The sequence below is a fragment of the Xiphophorus couchianus genome, chromosome 11 (genome assembly GCF_001444195.1).
Source record: "Xiphophorus couchianus chromosome 11, X_couchianus-1.0, whole genome shotgun sequence".
NCBI classification, from domain to species: Eukaryota; Metazoa; Chordata; class Actinopteri; order Cyprinodontiformes; family Poeciliidae; genus Xiphophorus; species Xiphophorus couchianus.
The window spans coordinates 28,250,890-28,273,317 of record NC_040238.1 but is presented as its reverse complement, the minus strand read 5'-3'; the positions used below and the strand labels follow the sequence as shown (position 1 = coordinate 28,273,317).

General features: G+C 37.2%; 1 protein-coding gene across 1 annotated transcript in view; it reads left to right on the top strand.

Annotated features, from left to right (window-relative positions):
• Nucleotides 1–22,428, top strand: part of LOC114153357 (T-lymphoma invasion and metastasis-inducing protein 1-like) — a 64,827-nt gene that overhangs the window by 25,366 nt on the left and 17,033 nt on the right. The window contains exons 7-17 of the mRNA XM_028031853.1: nt 507–679; nt 1,852–2,076; nt 3,240–3,425; nt 7,391–7,537; nt 7,728–7,802; nt 10,716–10,886; nt 11,562–11,666; nt 13,182–13,263; nt 13,479–13,565; nt 16,170–16,382; nt 17,884–18,017. Coding sequence (XP_027887654.1) covers nt 507–679; nt 1,852–2,076; nt 3,240–3,425; nt 7,391–7,537; nt 7,728–7,802; nt 10,716–10,886; nt 11,562–11,666; nt 13,182–13,263; nt 13,479–13,565; nt 16,170–16,382; nt 17,884–18,017 — 1,598 coding nt within the window. The remainder of the gene's footprint in view (nt 1–506; nt 680–1,851; nt 2,077–3,239; nt 3,426–7,390; nt 7,538–7,727; nt 7,803–10,715; nt 10,887–11,561; nt 11,667–13,181; nt 13,264–13,478; nt 13,566–16,169; nt 16,383–17,883; nt 18,018–22,428) is intronic.

Genomic DNA, 22,428 nt, shown 5'->3' with positions numbered 1-22,428 from the left:
GTTTCTTTCTGCTTATGGTGAAAAACATTGTTATATGAAGAAAACCTTGCAGCCATAACGTCAGACTTGAAAAAGCATCTTAACATGACCCTGATTCGTTTAATCTTCCACACTCTCTCTCCTGTTAGAATGTAATCACATCAGACTAAACTCAGCCAATGCCCTTGTTTGTCACCCTTACTGTTTTCTCACTCACAGAGCTCTCTGTGGCTGCGCATTAGCTCTGCTCAGCCTCATCACAATTTAATTTTACGGCAGGATCTGTGTCTAATCCAATCTGGTCCTTTTAAAATTCATAAGATACAGAATCTGCAGCTGCATTCCTGCCTGCATCCTCTGTTTATATCAATTTTAAAAAATAAGCAAATGTGGCTTATCTTCCTGACCTTGGCTTAAAAGTTCATATCAATGAGTAAACAGTACTTTGGTTAAAAGAAATTAAGTTTGTTTGTGGGCTTATCACAATGTTTTCCTTTCCTCCCTCTTTTTTTTTCTTGTTCTTCAAGGCTGCAGCCTCTTCCTGTATGAATCAGATGGTCGCTCGGTAATTGACCATAACAACGTTGCTAAACATGCCTTGTGGGTGGAGAACAGCATTGTGCAGGCCGTACCCGAACATCCCAAGAAAGACTATGTCTTCTGCCTTAGCAACTCAATGGGGGATGCATTTTTATTCCAGGTGAGAAAATCCACTAGAAAGAACAACTTCCAAGTGACATTTTGCTGTCTAAGGGATTATCAATATAATTGTCCAGAGAAAACATGACAAATTTAAAAACCAGAAGGAGCGCAGACGGATAGCCATGAAATATTAGATTTTCTCTGGGGATGTGTAGGCTATGTGTCTGACACTTAAATACGTGACCTTTAGCTATGTATGGAGAAATGACAGTTCCGTGTCCATGCGCTTGTTTTATGTCTGACATGTTTAAAGGCCACATTGTCACACTGTGACAGTGATCCACAGCAGTGACTATTGCAAATATTGAAATGTGTCTATTTATATTCATGACATTTCCTCATAGAGACAATAAGCAATTGGGGAAAGATTATTTAAATGGCGATAAGATTAAATTGATAACGTTGTCTGTTAAACCAATTTTGTAACTTGAACATTCATTCATATTGCTATCTGTTGTGTGCTTTAATATATTCTATAAATCATTTGTGAAAATTTTAACAACAAGCCGAGAGGAAATGTAAACACAAAAGAGCTGAGTGTCAATTCAAAAGTTAATGAAAAGTAATTTGTTACGTTTGCCTTAACCTTACAAGAGTTTGATAATTCAAAGGCCACTGAGAAGGTAAACGGTCATTATAAAATTCTCCAGCTCACATTTTGCCTCATAAAGTGGGCATTTTTGTGGTGATGTGAAATTTCTGGAGGCATCCATCCATCCATCCATCCATTTTCTGTTCACCCTTGTCCCTAATGGGGTCGGGAGGGTTGCTGGTGCCCATCTCCAGCTACGTTCCGGGCGAGAGGCGGGGTACACCCTGGACAGGTCGCCAGTCTGTCGCAGACTGGCGACTGGAGGCATTTCTGGAGGCATTGGCTTGGAAATTTAACAAAGTGGCACAGGAAAATAAGTCTGCATATAATTTGTCAAATAATCACGTGTAGCAAAAGCTGTTAGAAAAAAAAGTTCTGACTTTTGTCTCTAAAAAGACTTTTTTTTCCAGAAAAGGCCATTTTAAACGTATTTATTCACTTGGACAAACAATGCAAACCCAACTTTGATTTTGTTTTATTTCATACCTTCATTAGTTTGATTTATTAATTTTTTTGCTCTAAAATATGCCAGCTGGTCTTTAAGCTATAAACCTATCAATACTACCATTTCTTAACAGACATCAGGCCAAACGGAACTGGAGAACTGGATCACAGCGATTCACTCTGCGTGTGCTACAGCTCTTGCCCGACAGCACCACAGGGAGGACACCGTTAGGCTGCTCCGAACTGAGATCCGCAAACTGGAGCAGAAGATTGACATGGACGAGAAAATGAAAAAGATGGGAGATATGCAGCTTTCCGCTGTAACTGATGCAAAGAAGAGGAAGACCATACTGGAGCAGGTACAGAACAGAGAACTGCGATTATCTATAACGGAAATCTAGCAGATCAACCGGATGCAAAGACTTATCTTATTTTCAAAAGGGCATTTCCACCTTCTCTCTCAATACAGCAAAACTGATACAACTCGTCCTGGTTCTACTGACTTTGCATACGTGTTACATGAATGCTTGGGATATCATGTGTTTTAAAGGAATCTTATTTTAATCTGTGAAAGCACATCCTTCAACTTTTAGTATCTCACTGAGTGTGACACTAAATCACCTTCTCTGTAGCGTGTCAATCAGAAAAAAATCTTCTTTAGAAGCATGTGGAACCACAGATGTTTTGATATATATATGAATGTGCCTGTGGCATCATTCAAAATCTCAAGCACATGCTGAAACACGTGGTAAACATACCTTAATGCTTCTGTGTTTAATGATTTTTTTTTCATTTTCACTCAAAAAAATCCTTCTTTTCATTCCATCAGGTGTGGAGGCACAGTTAAATTATACACAGAATGCTGTAATGTAGAACTGATTAAAACAACTTTCTGAGATTTTAGCCGGCTGAAAGGATGACGTTTTACATAAAACGCAAGCAAAAAAGGTTATTTTTAATGGAAGTGTTTGACTATCCTCCATAAAACAATGCTAATAGTTACCCAGGGTAGTCAATTACACCAAATTTGGTTTGAGTGTAACATTTGGAAAAGCTTGTATTTTATAACCAGTTTTATGAAAGTAGTAATGTGGTTAGGAATCTGTGTAAAATTAAAAGGCATCATAGATAGTATTTGTATATCAAGCCAAACAAACAGATGACGGAAAAAACTAATGCAAATGAAGCCCTGCTAGTGTTGTGTTCATGTTCCACCTCCCACGGCCCACCCTATGATGCTCTGCACATATCACTGCAGGTCGGCAACTGGTGGGGGCTGTGCTGGTGAGTAATACCTCGCTGCAGGGGCTTCAGCACGCCCACATAACTCCCCTCCCACAATGACCAAGTGACTATGTAACACCAGGCAAGCCTACAAGCTTGTTCAAGGTTTTTTTTTTAATTAGTTAGTGGTAAAATTTGAAATAAATTAGTGTAATTATAAGGAAGTTTGCTTACGATCCATAATTACCTTTCTCAGACACATTCAGTTGTTTAAACTCCAAACTTTTCTGTTTGTTAGATTTTTTTGTGGGAGCAGAACTTGGAGCGGTTCCACATAGATCTCTTCCGCTGTCGCTGCTACCTGGCTAGCCTACAAGGCGGTGAACCTCCAAATCCCAAACGCCTCCTGGGTTTTGCTTCACGTCCCACCAAAATGGCCATGGGTCGCCTTGGCATCTTCTCTGTGTCTTCCTTCCATGCACTGGTAGGGCAAAAAATGTCCATACACACAAACACACACACACTCACATATAATATCCATGTCTGGTGAATCATTTCCAGGTTTTTCCTCTCCTAGCTGTTCAGAAATGTTCTTCCTTGAGCAAATTAGAGCTCCTGAACATATTGCACGTGTCCTTACATGTTTAAGTAGGTATTTTGTTTGAGGCTTCAAACAGTCAACCCTCAATGGGAGCTCATCTTGGAGAGAGCGGGTGTGTTTGTGTTGCTGTAAATGTCTTGTCACATATGCCTACCTGAAACAAGAAATTTCTGCTTCATTTATAAAGCAAATACGTTGGAACAACAGGTGTCTTCAGCTTTTTGTCTTGACATTTTAGCAAAAGTTCATAATTATTTTTGCAATTATTATAATGATACAAAAATTATTTTGATTGTGTATGTCAGGGGTCTACAACTCCAGTCATCTTTGGTCAGCTCCTTGCAACTTTTAGATGTGTCTCTGCTTCAACAAAGCTGAGTCAAATAATGAGATCATTAGCAAGACTCTGGAAAACTTGACTGTATACTGAAGAGGTAATTCAGCTATTTCATTCAGGTCTGTTGGACAAGGGATACATCTAAAAGCTGCAGGACATTGGCCTTTGAAGACTGGAGTTGAAAACCTCTGGTGTAAATTTATTTTATTGCACATTGGGACCTTAACTTCATCTATTGGCCAAATTAAAACCAGTACACAGCCTTCAATGTTGGAACATTGAAGGGTTCAATGTATCTTCAATGTATTTTGTTGGGATTTGGTGGAAGAGACAAACGTGGTGCATAGTTGGTAGTGGAAGACAAAATGTATTTGGTTTTAATACAAATACCAATCTGAAAAGATTGGTATCTGCGATTGGTTTATATTTGTTGAGATGTGAAATGTCTATCTTCTTTTTAACACTTAAAATATTCTACTTTTGTAGAAAGCTGAACAGTTTTCCTTCATCCACTTGTTTGCTGTTTTCTCTGGAGTGTAGCTTAATGGTAGTTGAAAACAAATTTACTTTTCAGATTTTTATTTGCAAACATTTTTTGAAACCCATGTAAATGTCATGATGTTGATGTTGATTTGACCCACAATTTCGGAGCAGGCACAGGCGGTGCATGAAGTTGAATAATTCAATGACAAAAATAATAGAAACAAAAACTTACTTGAAACAAACAGGGACCAGGAAGCACAAAGAATGGAAGAGAATAATGAGAGGAACCAAGAGAAGTGTTTGGATATTGGGAGAATGAGTGCTGAAACGGGCTGATTAACAGATTGCAGATGTGAGGAGAGAAAAAGAGAAAATGGCACAAGGGAGTTAGGAGTAAACACAAACAGGGGAACTGGGAAATAAAATCTAACCCAGACAAAAACCAAGCACAAATAAATAATAAACATAATCTGGCTAAAATAACTAAGGACAAACTGAACTAAAGCGGAACAGAAATAAGGCCAATCTGATCAAGACAAAGAATAACTAAGGCAAACACAGACCACAAATAATGAAAAATACAAAAAAGCCTAAGAACCTGAAAGTAACCTTTTCCTCCCATTGTGGAATTTTTAAAATCGGCCTGTCCAATAAAAATCACAATAAAATGAAATGACGTCTCTGGTTGTTGACAGTGTTAAGTTATGACACAACCCAGCCCAGGTCATTACCTCTGTGCTATGTTTGGTATTTGAACTTCTTCAAGAATTCCCAGAATGAAACGCCATCTTAGAAGAGATGACCTACTCCAGTGTCAGTAAAACTGAAAGGGAAAGGAGATTACATTTATCATCCTGTCTTATTACAACATATTAAAGGTTTTAGTTTACTCAACAAAATCTTTACTAGACAGAATCTTAGATTATGACTTTCTATTAAAATAATCTTAAAACGCCAACCAGACCAAGACTTTGTGTTTTAAGCTCACCTGTGCTGTCTTTTTAATCAGCACCAACGCTGTTATGGAATTGGCTTAAAACATATTCAGACAATACCAATCAATAAAATTGTATGTCCTTTGGACAATTGAGAGAGTCCACAATGTTTAATTGACATGAGGTGGCAACAATATTTGATATTCTGCTGCAATTATAACAATTCAGGCTTGATATGTTGATGAGTTTTTCAAAAGTTTCTATGCAGTGTGGGAGTTAGTGATGTTTTATCTGCGGTTCTTTCACTTCCCACTAGCTATATACAAAATATTAAAGGTATATGGGTCAAAGATGGAATTAGGAAGGGGCAATTTGGAGGTACAGGGAGTATGAATTGAGGTGGATTGGCTGATAACCCTTACCCCTGGCTGTACCACTGTTTGGTGCTTGCTATATAAAGATCAGATAAAGATTACCTTACCTAAAGACAAAAATAAATGTTGATATAACCAACAGAGTAGAATGAATTTCAAGGGTAGCATTACGGTGGTAAATCCTTTTTATGTTTGTTTCGTTGTATTTCATCAGAGTTAGGTGGCATACTTTGAAGCATTTCCTCAGTAGGATGATGTTATCTGTTAGAGTTCAAACTAATCTTCTTAAAATCAGTTCGGGAAAATGAAAAAGATAAAAAGATGGTGACACAACTTTCAAATTCCTCAGAACCTAATCTCAATAGAACACCCCTACATTGCATTAACAAGTAAGGAGCTGCATAATGTAGCCATTATCAAAAGATTTTTTGAAACAGAAATGCAATATCAGAAATAACCCCCTAGTCCTGTTCAGTGATCCACTACAAGAACAGAGACAAAAAGCTCTTGGCATTTCTGGGTTAATTCACACTCAAGTTCTGACCACTGAGCAGCTCATACTCACTATGTTTCACCAGAGCATGAGTGTGTGTGTACACACTGTGCCTACTGTAAGTTGTGTCAGTGTGCTGTCTAATCACCGCTCGTGACACACACAGCTTAAAGCTAATAGATCAAACCTTCCTAGTTAAGCTGTATGGAAGAGGTTGTTTCAGCATAAAAAAGGATGGAAATAAAAGATGAAATAAAGGAAAAGCTACAGATTTTATGTTTTTGCATATATGCTTTGTTTTAAAGAATTATCTGTTTGGCAGGTTTTTTTATGGTGAGCAACTATTTATCTAATGTGTAATATGGGAGACAAATAGATATTATGAGGTAGGAGAAATATGCAGAATTGTATGAAAGAAGAAAAAAGAGATAAGATAGGATACCAAAAGAGATGGGGGCAGAAAGTGTTAAGCTTGTTTGTGGGAAAGTACCTGAGGGATAGATCCTCATTTACAGAGTTTATATTGATCCACCAATCCCAAAAAATAGATAAGAAAAATATAGTAGCTGTGCATGTTTGTGTGTGTAGAAAGATATATTTTTGCATATCTCTTCCCATCAAGACATTTTAGCAGTGTGATGCCACACTATCAGAATCATTCTTCCACATCTATGTAGTTCCTGCACATGCCAGCTAAGCATCTGGGTCCTCCTGCATAAAGCGTGCGTGCGCACAAAATATGTGCGGCGCCATATTTTATGCACAAGTCGGCATGTATAAAAATTAACTTTGCGTCAAAGTTTGCGTAAATATACGCACACTTTTTTGCTGGCCTGAAAATGTGCGTGCGCACGGCTTTATACATCCAAATTTTTTTGTGCGCTGCACTTTTCAAAATTTTTCTGTGCGCCAAGTTTTAGTGTGAAAACTGCACACTCTTTTATGCATGAGGCCCCTGGTGTTGTATGACGCATCATGTGAAGCATCAGAATGTTAGTTTCTAGCTTGGCCTTTTTAGATTGAATTTTTTTCCCACCACATTTTACAGATGTCTAATCAGTATTATTTGTCTCAAATGTGAGTTCTATGATGACTAGATATTATAGATATTATTGATATTACCCATATTATGACTTGATGTGGGTGTGGCTGTATTTTAACGATAATCTTCTAACTTACAACATTTTAAGTCTCAAATATCCATTCTTGCGTCTATACTTTGACAGGTGTCAGCCCGAACTGAAGGCAGCATCAGGAAGCGAAACCAGGCTGTGCAGCGAACCTTCAGTAAACGGCGTAGCCGCTTCTCTTCCCTCTGGGGTCTGGACACTGCCTCCAGAAGAAAGACCAAAGGACATCCTTCAGCTCAACAGGTCTTGATAGATTTCACCTTCTGACTGAAGAATACTTTAAAATTAATTTCTATCTCATTATCTGTACCAATAATAGTAAGAATGAATAGTTTTCTGAAAGTGAATGAGGTAGCTCTGTAAATATTTAAAGTACATAAAATCTCTATGGCTTTGTGTGCATTTGGACTCTAATCAATTTTTTTTCTTATAGGTGTTTGAAAATGGGACGGATCCTGTAAGAAAACCATTGGAGCTCATGTTTGAAGACTCAGCCAGCGAGATATCTGTAAGAATAAATTTAGACATCTAAATTGTTACCTAAACTAATCTAATCCAAAAAAGTTGAATTGGAAAACATTTTATTAAAAACATTGGGAATTGTTTTGTGATGCAAACTAGTAAAATTCAGTGAATCTAGATGTTCTCTGAAGTCTCTGATTGAAAAAACAGAACCTTTTGAAAAATTATGAACACCTTTGAAAGAAGTAGAGATGGTAAAACAGTCTTATTTCTAGAACAGCTTAGGTTTAGTTTATTTTGAGTTTAAAACATTGAGGACTTTCAGATACACCAAATTTGGGAAATGTTGGCATTTTGTACTATGCAGTAGCTGATTATACGAGTAAAGAGCATCTGAACGACTCCTAATACACTGGGTGCATTTAAAGCTAGCTAACTCTAAATTAAAGAATTTAATAATTTTACAGTGTTGTATAAAGTAGGTCACGACTTGTCTCAGATTCTTTGTAGTTCTCTGCCATGCTGTAACTAAAGTGATATGAAAAAAAGCCACATAAGAGAATGTTTACATCTATACAGTAATAATCTTCACAAGGCCATGCACAAAGAAGCAGGTCTTGTTTTGCTGTGGGCTAATTACTCATCATTGTTTGCCTTTCTTATATACTATGAGAAAGATCACTGGGGCATCTGATGGATCTTTGTGCTTGTATAATAGGATAGGGGCTTCTAAAGACCCCGAGGCCAGCAGCATAGTTGGATTTTCCACCTCCTTTGGTTTTGTTAGATGCTCTAGCTCTTTATGTGATGCTTTATCTGGGGGAGGCACAAAATCCCTGCACCCTTTTGCACCAGTGAGCATTCATTTGAGGTCATTCTCAAGCTATTGCTTTAACATTTATAGACATCCACTTCTCCCCCTCGACGTGGAGTAAGTGGACAAATTTGCAGGCTTATGAAAGTTTAAAATTAGCAGTCTCTCTTCCCACACACTCAGATAATTCTGGAGCTTACAGAGCCTTGGAAAATTATCAGTGCATCTTGAACTTTTCAAAATTTATAGTATGCTTAATGGATTTATTTGTGACAAAATAAATCCATTAAAAACATGACTAAAAATGAAAAACGTTCAAGTGGAGTGAATACTTTTGCATGGCACTGTACTTGTGGTGTATAAGATTCTTCTGCAGATTATTCTCCAGCTTCAGAAGAATAATTGGCAACTGTTTTTTCTATTGTCATCAACAATCTTCCATTCCTTTTGTAGTTTTATTAGATACCAAAACAAAAACCCACATCAGTCTTGATGGATATCCATCTCTTTATTCAGTTGCTTCAGGCAATTTCAGCCAAATCAGAATCCCATTAACCATCCACTAGAGACATCTCTCTCTGCTGATCCCAGTGAGAGAAACCCGATCTGATATTTGCGGATCATTACCTCAAATTATGCAGACATTAGCTACAAAAGTGCCAGGCAGTTTCACACCATCTGTTCTCACCTGTGTTCTGTACTGACCACAATTTACAGATGATTGAACATCCTAGCAAATATTTTAACAAAGAAATCATCTTAGATCTCATTTGGATGTTTCTGATTATTCATCACAGATAAGTAAATGTGTGTTTTTTTACATGAACTAGAAAGGAAAGGGTCCAATTAGGCAGAGGTCGTGCAAGGACAAGCATGCCAGCTCCATATTTCATGAGAAGCGATAAAAAACAGCCGAAAGTGTGGGAGAGGAAAAGACAGGCCTCTGTCTGAACCTCTCAGACAGAAGAAAAACTGGGGCAATAAACCACTCTTGCTGTGAGGGCCCCCTGCGGCAGGAGGAGAGATCAATTTCCTTCCACCCACGCTCCACCTCAGCTGGCAGGGGGTGGGGGGAATGGGATGACCGTAAAGAAATGCACAAGAGGCAGCATGTCCCGACTTTTACTGATACACAGCAAGAGACCTCACATTACCAGTGAAGATTTTTCACCTCTGACAGGCTGGCCCCTATTATAAGACTATATTTATTCTGGGGAGACCGATTGTTAACGTAAGAGGAAAGTAGATAGAGGAAGATTTTTAATATGCCTGCTGGAAATCCTTCATCCCCCCAGCAGAGGAATCTTAGATAGACCAGGAGGGAAGCCAGATGGTGCTGAGCAGCCTGGGAGTTCAGGGAAGTTGGGGGAGGTACTGGTCACGGGCCCCCCAGCCTGTTTTCTGTCTGGGAAAAAGAAGTGTCTCTTTTTTTTTTGTCTACATGTATTTTTTTTTGCACACATCTTTGTGTAGTTTTGTCTTTCAAAACAAACCAAGCATGCACATGCAGATACATACTAATTGTAGACTAAAGGATCCGATTTTGTTAACTGTGGGGAGATTATTTGGCAAGAACGACGGCAGCACAGAAGTGAGCTGGTGGAGAGTTTCACAGATCGGGGAAAGGGCACCAGAAGGAGAGGCACTGATCGATGGCAGGGTGGGCGGAATTGAAGAATTGAAGGAAAAATGTGGATGCGGTTACTTGATAGGGAGAGCTAGGTTACAAGCAATGTGAGGGCAAACAGGAGAGATAAAAGGAGAGAGGCCGACATGATGGCCAGATTGTTCACTTGGATCAAACTGATGGACCTACAGATTACAGAATGCAATCTTTGTACAGACTCATATTGTGAAAATGTAAATTAACTCCCACATACAGAAAACAGCATACATCTCAAGGAAAATGAAAAAGTTTTTCAAACGACATTAATTAAATAAAATCTTCAAATTATTACATGTTCACCTGGTCCTTTAGAATTTTTTTCATTTTAGTTTATCTAATAATTAAAATCAACATGGGTTTTTCCTACATGCATATGATGTTTTGTCTTATTACTGCCTTTACTCTTATATTTTGTCAGATTTTGTTCTATGCAGTAGCTGATTATACAACTAAAGTACATGTCTATGTTCCATTTTCAGAAAAAAACTGAAGACTCCATGAAAACTGTTCCTCAGCAAAGCGTCGACAGTGATATTTGGGTTCCCGATTATCTGAAGCCCTCCTGGGTTTGTCTGCCAAACAATCAGCCAGTACTGGCCATCGTTCAGCCTGGGGAGACAACAGTGGATGTCCTGAGCAGTGTCTGTAAGGTAGGCCACTGTTCAGACCATTCTTATGGCTTAACAACTTTTACATGAGATCCAACAGGATGTGTTAGAGTGAACAGAGCCCTTTCTAAGTGTATGTAACAGTGATGGCCCTCCCCTTCCTGTTGCTGCTGTCAGCTGGCCGAAATGCTAGACATTCTCCTGACTGGCTAGAAAAAAAAATGGTTATTGGAGATTTTTTTTTTTTGTATTTGAGAAGAATTTATCTTTGTTTGTTTTAAGAAACTACATTGTGTGTTAGCATACTGTTTAGTGTTATTGTGCATATTTCTAGCTACTGCAGATGCACAAAAGCTGCAAAAAGACTTTCTAAAATCTAAAGTATCAAGATAATTTTCTTAATTCCGCGATGCTGTTATAAATGTGTCAAATACAATTGATAGGAAGATTAATGCTAACAGGTTGATATACTTTTTTGTGCAGAAACAAAAGACAGAAATTGTAATATCATTCTTATCAACAGTGTCTTTTTGCATTCATAAAAAATATAATTACTAAATAAATTTGCTATGTGTTTTTACTGACAAATTATCAAAATACCTCTGTCTTCCATTGGAAGGTCAACTTGACATGACATGACAAAACAAATAAACATCAAATATTTGGAGCAACCTTGGAGCAATTGCACAAATTTCTTTCCTGTCTCGTTACTTCCAGTCCCATCAGCTTGAGCCCTCTGGTCACTACCTGCGTGTCAAGGTGTGGGTCGACAACCAGTTGCTTTATTATGTTCCAAAATCTGAAGAGGAGATATCTGATTTGGTAAGAGACTGCACTTTAAGGCACTGTGATTTGTGGAATCTGAATTAGGATGATGTAAGCAATTGATTAGCCAAATTGTAATTTTATTGCAGATTTCATGTAATATTGTGCTTCATAGTATTGGGGCCCTACATAATTGTTCTGAAAACAACTTAACTAACTGATAAAGCGTGTTAAAAAAAAACATGTCGAAATGGTAAATATGCACCAAAAGATAATATTACAGATATACAGCAAGCAGGAGTATTTTGGAGGACCTACTATTCATTTTTGACATTTTTTTAAACATAATATAGCATAAATGAAAATAGGTGATTTATACCAATGATGAATCAAAATTATGTTAAAAATAGTTGAATTGTAGAAGTTAAATAAGAAAGCTCAAATAAAACGGTGAATAAAACAACACAAGATCAGATTTTTGTTTACAAGAGTTATTGTGAAACTCCAAATGAACACTCAAAGCTTCAGAGCAAGCATTGAGCTCAATTTCTCTGGTTGAATTTTAACAGGACCCTCAATTTTCCATAAGCTTCATTTCAGTCTTGTTAAACCCTTAAAAGTGAAGAGCATAATTGTAAATATTATTCGGTGTTAGTTTTAGTTCTGACCTTGGAATATTTTAACAAAACAGTTCAGAAATCAGAGTTAGTGAAAACAACTAGCCAACTGTAAGAGTCAGTTTGAGTTATCAGTGGTTTTAGTTATTTTTTTATTACACTCTGACATGAATCAGCCACCCATCTGAACTTTAGATCCATTTCATTATAAATTCATTTGTGCTATTTTTGCCGCCAATATGGAGGCAAATCTGTGCATTTTTTATGACCCCCATTGCTGACTCGATGTGCAATGCATGCAAAATTCCCAAGACAGTATGGAGACATTTTGCAATACCGTATAAATTATGCAACAATATTCAAAGTGTATTGTGAGGACTGCGAATAAAAACCCATTTGTATTTATGTGTGTCTCTGTTTGGAGTTATTCATATACACAATCCCTATTGCTAGAATTAGGCCTCACCTTATTATTCAGCCAGAGTAAACCCCCAAAGTAAATTCTCTTTGTGATGATGTTTTGCAGGTGACATGTTGAACCCTCTTTCAAAGCACACTCTCTACATAACTGGGTTTTTTCCTCAAGAGCCTTTTTATCTTCCTGCTTTGATCAGTGACTCGTTTCGCCCTCTTTCATCCTCCGTCTGTGATATTACATTGTTATTTCTCTTCGGTGAAGGCTATTACACACAACACAGACGTCTCTCCCTGCTGTTGCTTCATACACACAGCTGTGTTTCTGCTCTGAGGTCAAAACCCCATCCTACACTCACTCATTTTACAGTCTTAACCCATATTCTGACCCCACAACCTTCACATGCACTTGCTCTGCAGAATAATTCATGGAGCAGTTCATTCTTTATTAAGAGTAATAGTCTGACCTTATCCATCTTACAGTGACTGTGTTTTTCCATTTTCTCCAATGAAATATGCATTTATTTGTATGTGTTGGCAGATCTACAAAGAAATTGAGATTTGCCCCAGAGCTACCAAGGTGATCTGTTTTGACAAAGCAGAGTCCAGCACCATTGGATACGGTACGGAGTTTGACACACTGAGAAGCTGCATCAAATTGATTCCTTAATGGGCTTTATTGAGTCTTGCTCTGATAATTACTGAAAGAGGGTGACTTAGAGAAAGCACGTTTAGTCATAAGTGGACCTAATTGGTTCATATTTAAATCGCTGCGGTAATAATTTTTAAAGATATATTTATGAATGACAATCACACTCTTAAAAACACCTTTCCCCAGGTTTCACTGTGGCAGTTACAGAAGAGGATGATATACAGCGGCTTCATGTCATTGAAGTGAAACCAGGAGGCCTGGCTTCAGCTAAAGGTAAATATATATATTTAAAGCAAACCTGCAGTATGGTCTACCTTACTTTTATTTGACCTCTCTTATTGGCAGAATTAGTTAACGTTTTTAAAAAATATGTTGGCTGTTTGGCACAGACCTATACCTTGAACGACAGTACTTTAATTTTCAACATGGATGGTGTAGTAGTTGTGATGATAAAAGTGAAAAACAATACAGATTATTTCAAACATGATATTGATCACAATGTAATCACTTTCCTAAAATCATGTGGCCCTAAGCAAAATACAGTATTAATTCATAGAGCTCCAAAACATATTGAATCAAAATTTCACTGCGTAATCCTGATACTGTAATAGTTTCCTTGGTGGTAATACCTGATACTAAAGGGACCAAGATGCTAACCCTCACAGAGAAACATGGACATACTGTATTATGATGTTGAAAAAAACAAGAATAGCAAAAAATTTATAGGTTAAATATAACACACGTCATTATTATGATAAAAGACAATAATTGCATGTGTTATTAATATAATGAAGCATTTATACTTTTCTAGATTTTTTAGAAAACAGATATGAACTATCTGAGTGAAAATGATAAACCAAATTTAAAAATAAAAAGAGAAATGATAAAAAATCTTGAACAGCTTCAGTGAGTCTGTAGACATATTTCAGCAGTGATGAAACAGAAGATGAATAAAAGAAGAGCTTCTGTGCGCTCATCAGAAAGTCTAAAAAGACATGACTCATGTGCACTACAATCCGTGTTTGTCTGATGATTTATATTTTTTTCCTTAAGGCGGGATGTGCCTAAACCTTTATCCATAAGATAATAAGATTCAATGCTCTATTTTGTTTGTCTGCTTTATGAAGGTGGCTCCCAAGATCAATCCCTCTGTCCCCCACTCACAGGTCCCTATCTTTTAAGCGAGGCAGAGAGACCTAATGGGTTTGAGAAACATGCAGCTGTTTCGTGGACACAGCACTAATGTATAGAAAATAACATGCTCCACTACCATGCCCCGAGGTCGAACCAAGGTTACTCAAGTGTGAGATTGTGGCCTCCAGTGTATTAGCAATCAAAAAGCTGCTATCTTAGCAGGCTGCATGCAGCCAGAGGACACAGCTGTACTGACTCTCCACCTCTACTGGGAGGGAAAAAGGTTGTGTCAATCAGTGAGCTTAGTGGATCTTAGTGCAATGTTACACTGTTTACATTACAAGGAAACCAAAGGTATTTTTTCTGTCAATGTAGCTATTGCTGCCACTATTGTCATATAAGCATACATGTAAACAATGTGGTGCAAAAGTATTCATACCTCTTGATTTTCTTTTTTTTTTTTTAGATTTGGATACATTATAGCCACAAACCTCAATACATTTTAATTGGGATTTTAATAGACAAAATAGTCCATAGCTTTTCATCTGGCACTATATTAAAATTTATTGAAAATCTGTGTCAAGAAAACACTGAAGTTTGCTGTTACTTTTGCAAGACCCTAAAACTACAATACACAGGCAAAACACACACACACCCCTACACCCACAGCAGTACAGAGCTAGAAGCGTTATCGCTCCCTCTCCAATAATAACTGCTTTAACTGACAGTTCAGATCCCAGACAACTAACTCATGACTTATGGCTAACTGTGCATCTCTTGTCTCCATCTATAGCTCTGTGTGTTTGCTTTCCTCTGCCATTTAATTGTGGGTTTGACAGAATTTCTACCATTGTCCTATGGAAGTGTAAAAATGCTGCCCAGTCAAAAGAAAAACAGGGCTGCATCATGTTATTACCCAAAAATGTCATTGTTCTAACAACATGCTTTTGTACTATATGTTGTTAATAAAAACAACATATAGTTGTTTGTACTATATACAGTCATATATAGCTTTGCCTGGGTGGCAGCTCTGCAATTTCATATTTTCTACAGGAATTAAAGTGTCAGAAAATTTTGCACTAGTTATCATGAGTGCATCTGTTTCTGTTAACAGAATAAAAATCCATTTGTGTAGCTGAATTCAGCATTAAGGGGCAAGTTAGATTGCTATTAGATCCCAGAGCAGCTGTCACAACTAATCAGGTTGATTGGTGAAACTGGCTGTTTAAGTGCTAATTCTCAATTAACAGTGCCGAGCACAGGTGGTCAGAGGGGGGGAAAGCGTCAAACTGGAGATGTGTTCCAGTGAAGTCAATGGGTTCCCTTTCATGTGTACAGTCTCATAGACAATGTATATGATAACATAAGACGACAGGAGTAGACAGGCTTTGCACACTCCCTTCTAAATCCATCCAGTCTTGTTACATCAGGACTTGCCGCAAGCATAAAAAGAAGGAAGCAAGCATGGGAGGATGCATTTTTAATGTATTGGAGAACATTAGAGTCCCAACATGTCTGATTAGTCTCAGAGCTGCTGTTAGGAAGTATGGTACACACATTTTGTTTGTGGGGATTATTTGTACATATTAACACACAAAGTCACTCCCTTATTGGTTATAGTCTCACAGATGAGACTACTTTTTTTTTCACCACAAACACCAACATTAAAACTTTTTTGATATATTTACTACTTTCTAGAATAACTTGAATGGTCTTTGTCTTTTCTTTTTATTCATCCATTAGGTTTGAAAGCAGGCGATGAGATTCAGTTTCTCAATGGTAAACCTGCCTCCGCCCTCCAACTGGATGATTTGAGGGCAGCTTTTGGGAACCACATGCTTACCCTGATTGTCAGCACTCTGCCCCAGCTGGACTCTAAGGTGCTGTGCTTCTGTCCTCCTCATCGCACCGACGGAGAACAAGACTCAACCACAGACATCTTTTCTCAGAGTCAAGGTTAGACTTCATCTTCTTGTTCAAAAAGAATACAACTGTGCACTCCATCAAAGCACCCTAACTTTGTATACACAGAAAAGGAAAGTGCATCACTATCTGCAGGGTCTCCTAATTATGCACGGATGCTGTCTGATACCTAACCTGTAGGCAGCCGGCAGCCTTCCCCTGACCTGCTCTTTTTATTTGTGCAAGGGCATCATTTGTATTCACTGGAAATAGGGGGCTTGTAATGCACAAGCTGACAAGCTGGCATTGTTTATACAGGGGCTCAGAGCTGTATGAATATTAATATAATTCCTACAGCAGTGTGGAGCTGTCATCACGGAGAATGTGCCATATGTTGAGGGTCAGATGGAGAGTAGAACACTTTTGAAGCCAGACGGAGGTCACTGATGATGTTGTGCTTGAAGAGGAGGTTGAACATGAAGTCCTCAACATGAAGGAGACTTTAAATGAGAGATTTGTCCTGAACATGGACTGAATATCTAATCTGACTATAAAGCTGCATCAGTAGACCCTCTTAGGGAGCGTTTTATTAGAAGTTCAATATAAAACCCACACAAAGGGATTTATAACTTAATATTAAATCACAATGCCTTGGAAAAGTATTTGTCCACCTTGAACTTTTTTATATTTTGTTACATTCTAATTCTAATTACAAATATTTTAGCATATTGTTTTGGAAATTTTACCAAGAGAAAGTAGTGTACAGTTATGAAATGGAAAGCAAGTGACATATAAAATCAGAAAACATTGATGTGCATTGTACATTCATCTTTTTTCTATACTACACCCAAATAAAGCCTTGTTCAACCAAATACATTCAGAAATAAGCTAATTAGTAACCATTTATTTTCAAGAACATTAGTGAGCAAACAACATTTGAAGATAATGGTTCAAAGCAGACAGGTCTGAGATATAATTGTGGTGAGGCTTAAAGCAAACTTATGGAATAAAACATTATCCCAAGCTTTGAACATCCAAAAAAAAAAGATTTACTAACTCTTTAAAAATGGAAAGAGGATTACAATGGGAAGCACATCAAATTGTTTTGCTTTTTATGCTTGCATTCTCTTCACATAGCAAAAATTAAATGCGCTGATCTCAAACTATGAGCAGTGGCAAGAAAAAAATAAAGCTATTGTTGAAAGAAAACCATAAGAAGTGCAGTTTAGGAGAAACTTGTTTATTAAAATAAAAGTTGAGCTAAACAAAGACACAAAAACAATTGGAATTTGGAACACTTCTCAAATTAGCATTTGTGAGAACAATATATACCACGTGTATTTATTTTTCCTCCGACTTAAATATTCACTTTTTTGTGTTGGTTGTACAAAGGAAGTTGTTGTGGTGCTTGATAATATTTTGTTTTCTAAAAAAAGAGACAAAGAATTTTATTTATTGGGTCAGAATTGTTCACGTTATGCATTTTGATACAAAATACACAAAAGCCAAACAAATATGCATCTTGCATTTGAAACTGTCTTTATTGTCTTTGCAGAGAACATCCTGGACGAGGTGTCAGGTTTGACTGTGGAGAGCCCCGATGAGAGCATGGAAGAGGGACCTTTATTAACCCTGCAGAGCCCCAGAGATCATCACAATGATAGAACATTAATGGCAGCTGGACAGAAGGTAGGAAAAGGCATTTAAAGACATTAAGTGCAGTCAAATGCATGAATAAGATCATGGACATTAAATAATACAAAAAATGGCATTTTAACCCCTTCTAGCTTTGTTATTAAAGTCTCAGATTAACTTCATTTATTTATTTATCCCTTTTAAAGTATTGTATTCTCATATTTGTGCAAAATGAACAAAATCAATAAGCTTTTAAATGGACTGTAGTTTGAGAAGATTTGCTGGTTTTATTGAGTGGTAAAATGATTCAAAAAGCTAAATCCAGCAATAAAACGACTTGATATAATTTAATGAAAGTCTTAAATAGGCCATTTATTTGTCACGAGAAAGGCAATGTTACACTGTGTGTATGTGGGAGATTGAGAAAAGTAGCACAGCACTTAGCATCAAAATAGACAACAGGATGCCAATATTTCCAAATCCTTGATCCTTTCTTTAAAAAGATAGTATTTTTCTCAGTTTTTATGACTCCAATATTCTGACATAACTTCCACTGTTCAAATTGTTTGCTCAAAGCACAAAGTGTCTGCACTTCCTTTTCTCATTTTCAACACAAACCTTTCTCTAAATGTGCCAATAGGGCATATTTAGAAACCTTTACATGTATATTTAAAGTTTAAACTTTAAGCAACCTGCAAAAACTTAAAAAAACACAACCTTGCATCTTGTGGCAAATAAAACAAAACAACAATCCAAAAGGTCAAATAAAAACTGGTTCTGGCATTTGTGATAAAAATGATGCACCAAGAAAAACTCTGACCCTGAATGAATGAAACAAATGTCACTGCTGACCCATCATAATATTTCTTAATCTGATCCTAGTTAATGACTTCACTGCATTTCATGTTTGGTTTTATTTGCAAAAGTTCTGCAAAAAATATTTCATGAGTTTTTTTGTGTGTGAACCTGTCAGTCAATAAATGAGCAGATGTTCATGCAGTATAATGTTTGTGTGTGTGTTACATGGACAGAGACAGGTGAGGGAAAGAGTGAGACAGCAGCATCACTTTCTAATTAATAGTGTGTCTGGTCCGATTAACGTCGGTGATGTGATGTCTGGAAGAGACTGTGTGCCAGCCAGTCTCCCTTGGATACGGTTGTCACTTCCTTTACCACAGCCAAGCCTGATATTCTGAAACCACCGGAAACATTTTTTCTTTGTATCTGCACTTGATGTTGAATCTTCATATTCGAGGAAAGGGGCAGCAGAAATGGTGCTGAAGTCCCTCCTGGATGTGTGTCAGTGAGATTCAGTCAAGTGAGGACAGCGCCAGCCTCATTCCAGGCCTGGCTATGTTGGACAGAAATGGTTCTGTGACTCTGATTTGCCATTTTAGATTGAAAGCAAAGCACTGAATGATAAAAGACGCTTGGTAGAGTGGGTTGGGTTATATTTCATTTGGTGCACTTGATGTGAGAAAAAGCTGTGAAACTCCACAGCTGAGAACAGTTCCTGATTAAAAATGTACACTTTTGCAGCCTTTAGTTTTTACACTTCCCATTTTTGCTGCAGCGTTTTGCATGGTGCTTTTGCCAAATTCGTGATCCAAAATTTAAAGTTTCGCACCACTTAGTCCTACCCTAAAAACAAATTACTTTCTTCATACATAGTCATGTGCCTTTTTTCTGTGTTAAAAAAGTGATTATTTACCTTTTAGGGTTTGGAATATTAAATGATTTTTCATTTAATAACCAGTTTCTGTTTTAAAGTTTTAAATTCTTGTCTCAGGTTCAATTTAATCTGACTGAACTTTTGCTATTTTGCAAAGACAAACAGGAAAAAGTCATTCTCTAGATATGTGGAAACTGACATACCCTGCTGGATTTGCAACTTTGTTTACAGGAAAAGGTAAATCTACCAAACTCTGACTCATCAGTCCTGACCACAGGTGATTGCCTCACTTTTTAGACATTTGCTGGTAAAGAAAACTATCCCCACTGCATGATACTGCCACCACTGCGTTTCACTAGGCAGATGGTATATTCAGGGTGAAATGAATTTCTGCCATTCAAGGATTTTTACAATGTAGTTTTTTTATTTGACCAGAACATCATTCTTTCACATGCTTGGTTTACATTTATGTACTCTAAGTTGCTGTTAGTTTGTCAGATAAAATCCAGAGAAAATATACCATTATGGTTGTAATGTGAGAAAATGTAAAATAGAAGCTTTGCTAGAAATTGTGCTCTACATGGAGCTGAAGATAATAACAAGGAGGAAAATACACTGTCGATCAAAGCAAAAGATTGTTTAATGTTGAAATATAAGGTGCTTCTAAAATTTTAACAGTGTTTTCTGTCTTCCCACAAAGAAAAAAAAGATTTTGATATTTAAAGAAGAATACCAGTTCCTCTCCAATCAGTGTGCCAGAAGAAGTATTAAAGTCCTATTACAAAATCCTGGCAGTCTGTGATCTCCATCTCACCTTCCCGTCTCTCACCTCCTGCTTCAGTCTCACATATGCTGTCTGATTCATGTCCTCATTTCCATCTGTTGCCTTTTTTAGACCCTCGTTTTTGTCTTTCATTTCCTCTGCATGTAGCCATTTGATTTACTGTCATATTTTGTTCCCATAATTGCAAACAATGTGACCGTGTCCCATTTCAGACATGACAGCAGCATTTTTTTTCTTCCTTCCTCTGATCAGCCAGTCTCAGTGTTTGTTTTCCTTTGTTTTGAATGCCCTTTGTTTCTTGTATGTCCTTCCAGTTTTCTCCTCTTCTTGGTTTCTGCTCCCCACTAACCCCCTGCTGTTCATTATCATAAACAATGTGAGACTGCTGCTGGCATTCAGACAGAACTTGTTCTCTTTAAGCCGTCCAGCTGGCTGTAAACCTTGACCTTACCCTCAGCACTTGGATGCTTTTGTTAACAAGGATGATCCAAATTTGCAACACAGATATCCAGCAGTCAACTAAAACAATAGATTTTTATCATTTTATTTGTATTTTCCTTTATTTCCCCCTCATGGTGCTTACTCTTTTGTTTCACTGTCTCTTTGGAAAAGCTTGGAAGTGCTGAGGATTGTGTCTTACCTCATTTCACCCGGTGCCTACGGTCACACAGTGGCAGACGACTGAAGGAAAGAAAAAAACGGTGAAAGTGGGACAATTTTAATTATCCCCACACTCTAATTACTTCACTCTGCGGTGTTTCACATCATTTAGTAGAGATAAATGAGTGTATGCTTAGCCGGAGGAAATGGAAATTTTCATTATTTTAGACAAAGCACACAGCTACCTTCCCTGTATGATAAACCAACTGCAGAAAAAAAGCTGATTGCTTAAGAATCACAATGATAATAAAGATGTTTGTGATTGTTCGGGGGTCCCCACGCTGCAGTCAGCATCACTGCTGTCTCCCAGTTATAATTTACAATTATAACCAGGGACACATGAAATGGAAAATGTAATATTCAGTGTTTAGGGCAGTGGTTCCCAAAGTGTGGGGCGCGCCCCCTAGGGGGGTCTAGAAAATCTTTTGGAACCACTGGGGGGCCCCAGAAGAAAAATTTCATCAGGGTTTGTTTTGTTTCATGTTCTTAATCAAAACATATTAAGTTAAGCTGACTGTTTATATTATTTTAACTATTATATAACATCCAAATACATTTCAATAACTTTAATGATACAGGTAAAATATGAATTTCTTATGTACAGATTTGTTGTATATATTGAGGTTTTTAATTGCCTTTAGAAATTTTTTTTTCTAGATGAGAAAAAGAAAATTATTAGAAGTAAGAGCTTCAAATAAATACAGAACTGTGTGTTTAATGAATCTATTAATTTTAACTTCAACATAAACAGCTTCATGCTGTTTATGTTATTTTTTAACCAGCTTCATTGAATCAGGCTGAAATGTTGCTGTACTCCCATTTTTTCCCAGTGGAGGGCGCAATGAGATCATTAATCAAGCCTGCAAGTGAACGTTTACAATATAAACATTGATCACATGATTATACTTTTTCAGTAATTTCTAAAAACTGACATATTTCATTTGCATGATACCCAAGAAAATTTCTTGGAAAATTGGGACAAAAATATAAGTCACTATTTCTTTATAGTTTTACTAAGTAATACAGAGAGTAGTTTGGTTTCACTACTCCCATATGAATTAAATATCAGGAGGAAGTGTGCAGCTTGCAAAACCACAACCTTAAAATCCACATGTATAGGTTTGTCAGTATGTGTGTCATTATGTTACTATACTTTAAGATTAACTGATTACATTCTTTCTTTCCTTGCTTTTTTTTCCTTGTAGGGATTTATGGATTTGCTTGCTTTTTTCTCGTGATTGCACATGAAACATAACCCAGGACTCATCCCTCTTTGCTTTCCCCTCATTCCTCCTGTTTTTTCTCTGACAACGACAAGTACATGCTTGTTACCACAGTGGCAGGAAAAG